General features: G+C 34.6%; 1 protein-coding gene across 1 annotated transcript in view; it reads left to right on the top strand.

Annotated features, from left to right (window-relative positions):
* Positions 1-429: 429 nt before the first annotated feature.
* The window catches only part of LOC144436386 (dolichyl pyrophosphate Man9GlcNAc2 alpha-1,3-glucosyltransferase-like), an 8,655-nt gene continuing 922 nt past the window's right edge, over positions 430-8,162 (top strand). The window contains exons 1-11 of the mRNA XM_078125178.1: positions 430-565; positions 1,127-1,211; positions 1,620-1,709; positions 2,002-2,090; positions 2,756-2,906; positions 3,766-3,948; positions 4,460-4,595; positions 5,365-5,535; positions 5,842-5,912; positions 6,613-6,681; positions 7,397-7,586. Of these exons, the coding sequence (XP_077981304.1) occupies positions 451-565; positions 1,127-1,211; positions 1,620-1,709; positions 2,002-2,090; positions 2,756-2,906; positions 3,766-3,948; positions 4,460-4,595; positions 5,365-5,535; positions 5,842-5,912; positions 6,613-6,681; positions 7,397-7,586 (1,350 nt within the window). The 5' untranslated portion in view covers positions 430-450. The remainder of the gene's footprint in view (positions 566-1,126; positions 1,212-1,619; positions 1,710-2,001; positions 2,091-2,755; positions 2,907-3,765; positions 3,949-4,459; positions 4,596-5,364; positions 5,536-5,841; positions 5,913-6,612; positions 6,682-7,396; positions 7,587-8,162) is intronic.

The following is an 8,162-nucleotide window of genomic DNA, read 5'->3' as shown; positions in this document are numbered from 1 at the left end:
AATATTGAAGGTTCACAGCTGATAAAAAATTGTACAATCAACTTGCTGCATGGAGCTACTGGAGGATCAGCACCACCTAGCATATTCGTTGTAAAGCAAGATAATTTGTGTTTCCATTATCATATGGTTAAAAGGTAGAAATAAATCACCACTCTTCTGTAGATTTTAAATTTCTATGTTCTGTCATTCCCATTTAGGTTAGTCTCCCGGCGTTGTGATCATTCAACCAACAGCTGTGCGAAAAACAACTTTGTTGTTACTTGTTTCGAGTCGTCTCACATTTGCATGTTCAATGAAAGGGAATTCTCAAATGTGACGTCAGAGGGATTCCACCATTTTCACCAATGAACATCAAGCCGAACATCACAGAGAAAATGAGCATGCGCGGTGAACTTTAACATCCCTTTTCAATCTAGAACGATCCGTATATTGTATTTCTTAGATTAAAAAATGATGCATCTTATTTCCCGTGTCACTGGTTTGGACAGCAAATTACCACTGTATACTGTTGGATTGTTGTTCATTGTTATTGTGCGATGGGCGACCTCGTTGAACCCTTATTCAGGTTAGTGTACACTCGTACTCTTGCCCACTCTTCAAGGTCTCCTGGCGTTAGTCCTACGTGCAAGTTGTACACGGTGTAAGTCGCCCCTTCCTTCTTCCCTTGAGCGAAACGCGTGCATCGTCTGCAAACAGGACTAGGTTTGCGCCTACCCGATATTCATGATGTAAACGGCTTGCAAAGGGGTGAACATGTTCGAGAAATGCTCAAAAGTCTATCATGATGCTAAAAGGCTGGTGCATTTTTGTTTGCCAATGACCATCAGTAGAGATAGCGAGAGCTGGTCATTTGGGGGTGGGGGTCGGGTGCCAAGGCAATGTGGTGCTGCTTGCATGGTCTTGATTCCCATCTCCATGGCTCCATACAATGACATCTGGGTTCTGAAAGACTTTGAGACACTGGATTGAAAAAAAATAGCTACGTTTTACAGCCTGTAAGGCTAACTATGGCCTATTAGTCCGAAACAAATTTAGAGATTTGTTGTGCAGTAATGTTAAATGTAATTCTAGAACTTAGTAATTGCACGACCTAGGAAACTTATTGATTGATTGATTGATAACATAGGAGCCGGTGTTGGACCAATGTTTGGTGATTTTGAAGCTCAACGGCATTGGATGGAAATCACCTACCATATACCCATAAAGGACTGGTAAGAATATTTGACTAAGTTTTCAAATTTGAACACACAACCATTGATTTTTACATGTATCATGGAAAGTCATATCTCATGTCGGGATTATAACACCAGATACATTATATATTATTGAGATTTAAACCACTTCTTTCAACATCTTGGACTCAATTAAATAACACATTTTGCATTGGTGCAAAATTAATTTCCAAGTGTTACTGAAAAGAGAAGTAACTCATTCTGATTGGTGTTAGAGAATACATGATGTATTAAGTGCAGTATACAATGATTCAATTTGAAGAGAAAAGAGCCAACAGCAAAACAATTGTAACTGTCTTTTTTTATATGAACAAGTCCAACTGAACTAAGGTAATTATTGTACACTGTTCTTATTTTGATTATGATCACAATGTGCGTTTTTTTCAGGTATTTCAACACAAGTAACAATGATTTGATGTATTGGGGATTAGACTATCCACCATTGACTGCCTATCATAGCTGGATATGTGGCTATATGTAAGTATTATTCAGTAGTGTACTTTTTGTACGATTTACACATGTGCTTGCATTGTATTATTATACTATCACTCACTTCAAGTGTGAAAGTACCATGGCAGAGAACTTTGCAAGCAGTCTTGCAAATACCCAGAGTACACTGCACCACACTTGCATTCACGTCACATACATGATGTATGGTCAGTAAGGTGTATAGATTTGCAGCACAAATGAAGCCAGCATTGTGCACTCATTGTATGTATATTTTATAATTTTGTCTAACAATTTTGTGATATCTTTTCTCCTCATGTAGAGCACATCAGATAAATCCTGAATGGGTTGCACTAAATGAATCAAGAGGAATTGAAACATATGAACACAAATTGTTTATGAGATACACAGGTAAATCAGGTTACAGTCTACTCATTTTTGAACTTGTAGAGATTTCTCTCAACTCTGTCAACATAGAATGAGTTTAAAACCAGGAAGATTTTGGGTGACAACTTATAGGTTTTGTACTGTTGTCAGTACCAGACAGAGATTGGGCCATCATGAGTTTCTATCTATTACACAGCCAATGTTTTTTTATATTCTATTTTGTCAGTCAGACATGTTTATAGAACAACAGATCTTGTGTAAATTCAGATTATGGCAACACTACTTTCTAATATTGATGCTCTATTTGTTACTTTTCTCTCAGAAAATCTGACCACTACTTGTTTGTGGTCTCTATAGTAAAGATACAATTGACAAACCAAGAAACTGACCCCAAACAGTGATTTACCTGAACATGACAATAGTAATACAAGGGTATTTGTGTTTGTTTGTTTTCTCCATTGGAATCCTTTATTTAAGAATGTCAGCTAACACAGGCATATAAACACAGAGAAAGAGTACTTAGGTGGAAATACCTGTTTTTAATGACTGCTTATCAATCGAATCCATTATTTATAAAGTCTTGTTCGAAATGAGAAATGGAAAACTTACTGTTACAGAGTCCTTTTATGTTGCTCTGATGATAGTAATAATTCTAACTAACATTTATTTTACTTCTGTTTTTGTTAAAGTTCTTGTAGCTGATTTGTTGGTATACATTCCTGCTGTGTTACTGTACTGTTATGTTGCATTGAAGGAGAAAAGTCAGACAGAAAGATTTAGATCTGCCATTGTTATTCTGTTATATCCCGGATTGCTGCTTATAGATCATGGACACTTCCAGTATCCTTTTGACTTAAGAAGGAATGGAGATCCCAATCTTCTTTATGTTGATAGCACTAATACAACCCATAACACCAAAGTAAAACGTTTTCTGTATGTACCACAATCATTTATAGCATCCATATCAAGTGTAAAAGTATACTGTTTCATTTGCTAATTGACCACATTACAAAGACCACATGCTAGGCTTGTAAATAAACAAATTGAAACAGTATACTTTTACACTTGATATGAATGCTATAAACGAGTGTAGTATATAAAGAAAATGCTTTACTTCAGTGTTACTCGTTGTATGTTCAATGTAAGAGAGAGTCATTGATGGCATATAGAAGCAGTAGTAGCAGCAGCAGCAGTAGTAGTAGTAGTAGTAGTAGTAGTATTAGTAGTAGTAGTAGTATTAGTAGTAGTACAAGTAGTAGTAGTAGTACAAGTAGTAGTAGTAGTAGCAGTAGCAGCAATAGTAGTAGTAGTAGTAGTAGTAGTAGTAGTAGTAGTAGTAGTAGCAGTAGCAGCAATAGTAGTAGTAGTAGTAGTAGTAGTAGTAGTAGTAGTAGTAGTAGTAGCAGTAGCAGCAGCAGCAGCAGCAGTAGTAGTAGTAGATGATGATTACCGGTATTTCAGTATAGTGACATGAGGTAATTGAATGGATTCCTCCCAGTCCATCAGGCTTATGTATCACCTTCAACAAAAATTGATACATCGACAGTACAGAGAAGTTAGAATGAGAAAAAAAGCAAATGTAAATTCAGTGAGATAGAAATAGATGGACAACAGCGTACAGAAGTATTTGTGCATTGTCATTGTTCAGTCTTTGTTTGAAATGTAGTCTTTGTATAACTCCTTATCTATGTACCTATAGATATAATTGTGTGAGTCTTGGATTCACTCTATGGGCTATCACAGCTCTTATATCTGGTCATGATCTACTAGGCTCCATGGCATTTGTACTTGCACTCAACTACAAACAAATGGAACTGTACCATGCTTTACCATTCTTCTGCTATCTACTTGGTAAATGTTTCATATCAGAAACAGAACACTGGTAAGATTATTTCTATTAACATCGACTATACGACTGCATGCATTGTGAAGACCTCATTACTATAGCTGGTAAAAATATATACTGTGTGCATTCATTTGGGGCAGTCGTATGTCAACAAATATTTCTCCGCCATATCCAAGCTAATTTTTTTAAAAACCTGACACAAATGTGAAATATGTTACTAGGCGGGGCAAATGCCTGTCACTTTTATTCTACAAAGTTGTTAAAGTTGGCCAATTTCTGTCATAAAAATTAAAATTGCACAAGTTCTGTACAAAAAATATTGTTGTAACTAATATTTTACTGTGTTCTCCAAATTTATGGTAAGGTGTACAGAAAGCAATGTAAGTTTTACTGGACCCCCTGTTTACCTGACTATTTACTGGACCCCCTGTTACCTGGCTTTCCCAGCCTTTGCTCTGTGTGTAGTAATGACAACATAGCAAAATAAGTTGGCAAGATTACAACATCAGTAACAAAACACTCAATAGTTGTCTTTTTGTTTTCATAGGTTATGGAAATTAACAAAAATTGGAACAGTTGTCATAACAACATTCATTTTGTGTTGGCTGCCATTTTTAGACGACTTTCAAGTAACATCACAAGTACTTCACAGGTTATTTCCTATAGCAAGAGGACTGTTTGAGGTATGTACATATATTTCACAGATTTTACCACACAAGCCAGGTTGAATGTGTTTGAACAGAAAAATATGGGTTTCCTACCTCAGTTGTTCTAGGTCATGATTTCATGTCTACGTCACTGATTCTGCAGTTTTCAAAATATCAATCAGAATGGTCCCCCTCCCCCTCCGAGTTACATAAATTATGCTTGAGGGTGTAATTCCATTATTCTCCCGGTATTGTTCTTCATTCAGGTGGGAATAACTTGTAACTTGTAAGTAAGAGTTTTGTTACAGTCAGGTTAGGTCACTTGTTTTGTCACAACTAGTTGACAAGGCCCCTTAGGTCACTTGTATTTTCCATGGCTGAATGGAAAAAAATATTTGGAAATGATGTTTAATTATACCATACTTAAGCCAAGTTATTGTCTTCGAACAGCAAATATGGATTATATACCCTGGTTGTTAAATCACTACGAAGATGGTTTGAATTTCTATAGGTTTTTTCAAGAAGTTTGATTTGAATTTCAGAGGATACGATATATATATATATATATATATATATATATATATATATATATATATATATATATATATATATATATATATATATATATATATATATATATATATATATATATATATATATATATATATATATATATATATATATATATATATATATATATATATATATATATATATATATGACACAATATCAAAGTTGTGATTTGCTATTGTTAAATATTCCCAACATACCGTTGATTTCTGGAATGTAATTTGGTATATTTCAGGACAAAGTATCCAATTTCTGGTGTACTATTTCCATAGTAGTTAAACTGAAGAACCTGTTTCCTCAACAAATGTTAGTCTTTGTAACCATGGTAACAACATTAGTTGGACTCATTCCATCATCTGTTCATCTTCTGCTGAGACCAACTATCGACAATTTTAAACTTGCCTTGGTAAGTAAACAACCTTATGAATTTAAAAACCTGCCTTGGTAAGTAAACACAGATGGTAATCATAAATTTGCCTCAGTAAGTAAACACACTTACCATTCATTAACTTGACTGGGTAAGTAAACACACATACCATGCATAAACTTACCTTGGTAAACAAACACACTTACCATGCATAAAATTGCCCTGGTAATTAAACACACTTACCATTCATAAGCTTGCCTTGGTAAGTACACACACACAACAATAATAAACTTGCCCTGGTGTAAACTCAGATGCCAATCTAAAATTCACCTTTCCTTTCTGTAGGTCAATTCTTCACTGGTCTTCTTCCTGTTTTCATATCAAGTTCATGAGAAGAGTATACTAATAGTGGCATTGTAAGTAAAATATTCAGTTTTTCATAAAAGTTACTTTGTACATAGGTTACATAACTTTGAACCTTTGTTTACTATTTTCCTTATTAAGGATGTTTACATAATGGTGTACCATATTTGGACATACTTTGCCCATATTTGAACATTATTTGCCATATTTGGAATTGTCATATTAGGATAGACTTTGTCATATTTGGACATAGCTTGCCATATTTGAGATTGCTATATTTTGACATATTTTGCCATGTTTGGACATTATTGGCCATATTTGGAATTGCTATATTTTGACACATTTTGCCATATTTGGACATTATTTGCCATATTTGGAATTGCTATGTGTGGACATACTAGTATATTGTAATGTTACAGGGCATGATAAACAAAACAAATGCATGCTTTGTAAAGTGCATTGTGATAGTATTATGGAATGTGCTATATAAGAAAATTAGATTAGATTAGATTAGATGATAATGAATAAACAAACACACAATTCAAGGTCTGTGATCGTACAGACAAATATTAGACAGGAGTTTTTTTAGTTAAATAAATTCAGTAGCAAGTTAACTATCAAACATGTATTCAATATGAAAAAGAAATTGTGTCTGAAAGATTTACCAGTAATATTTTTGAAATTAAGGCACAAGAACTTTATGAACTGAGAGAAAAGTTTATCACGATTTTCAATTTTCTATTCCCCACACAGGCCAGTTTGTTTGCTGCTCCCAGAAAAGACATTTTCCTGTTTGTGGTTTTTGCTTTTATCAACTTGTAGGTAAGTATATCACTAAAGTCAGTTGAAGGAATATGAAAATTGTATTAGTCCCTAGGTTTTTTTTGGTCAATTTTCCCTTTATGTTGAGTCTCATAATACTGTTTGTTAGAAAGACAAAAGATTGTATAGTTTGGCCACTAGCAGTGCTCTTTGATGAGAAGTGAGGCCACTGCTCTTTGATGAGAAGTGAGGCCACTGCTCTTTGATGAGAAGTGAGGCCACTGCTCTTTGATGAGAAGTGAGGCCACTGCTCTTTGCTGAGAAGTGAGGTCACTGAGAATAGGCTATAGCACTGTAACTTATTCTGAAATTAGTCTTTTCTCAGCCATTTTAAACAGAAGTTGAGGGTGTAGCCAGTTTTGAAAATTTTGTTGCTTTGTTTTCATTTCTAATTATTTGATTTTTGAGAACTTGTACTTTACACGTAATGTTATTGATTACTTCTGCACTGCCATATGATTGGTGTTCATGACAATATTTTCAGTTCCTGTTTTCTCTAATCTTGGCTGTCCTTGTTTAACACTTTCTTCTAAAAATGGTTGCAAAGTTGGTTCCAGAAAGAATGCAATATATTTGTTTCCTTTCAGTATGCTTAATTCCAATATGCTTGATCAAAGATGGCCTCCTGATACATTTTATGGTTACCATGGTTGCTAGTATTAGCATTAAATAATATTGACTCCAGAAAGAATACATGGTATTTGTTTGATTTCAGTATGCTACCACTGTTGATCAAAGATGGCCTCCTGCTACCTTTCTTCGTTACCATGGTATTATTCACAATGCTTGCTAATTACGTATTTGATGCCAAGGCCTGGCAGTTACCAGTTTTCAAACAAACCCTACAAATCAAATATCTTGGAGAGTTGTTTACTTTTAGTTCAGCTGCCTTTATTCAATCATGGGTATGTAATACTATTTCAATTGTGTCTTATTTTTAGACTAAATGGATCTCAGACTTTATTGAAAACAATCACAAACTGAGTTTAGAAACTGTTTACTGAAGTGAAAATATTTACAAAGAATCCTAACTATTCTAGTGTAATATTACTGTCAATGCATACCTTCTGGTGTGACATTACATTTGTCTACTTGGATTGTTAGAACAGTTTATTGCATAGTTAGGATTTCCTTGATACATATAAAAAATTGCGTCACTGAATCATTTATAAGTTGTAATCTTAATACCAGGTTGAGTTCAGTTCATGCACTAGTAGTAACATAGCAGAGGTAATACCCCCCATGGGACACATAGACAGGAAGAACAGCGCCCTCAGTCAGTTGTACAAAGGACAAACGATATGATGGTCAAAGTATGTCGAAGTGAGATAAGTAGAATGCCATCAGAAGTAACTTTTAAATAGGCAGCACAAATATAAACTTAGTTTGTGTCTCTTGGCACCGTGAGTTTTTTACTCCAACCTTAGACAACTGTTACAAGCTTTACAGTGACACAAATTTTGAAAGTCGTATATTTGATA

Source organism: Glandiceps talaboti, chromosome 6, assembly GCF_964340395.1.
Source record: "Glandiceps talaboti chromosome 6, keGlaTala1.1, whole genome shotgun sequence".
NCBI classification, from domain to species: Eukaryota; Metazoa; Hemichordata; class Enteropneusta; family Spengelidae; genus Glandiceps; species Glandiceps talaboti.
Note: the sequence above shows the minus strand (reverse complement) of the source record. Positions and strands in the feature narration are given on the sequence as shown.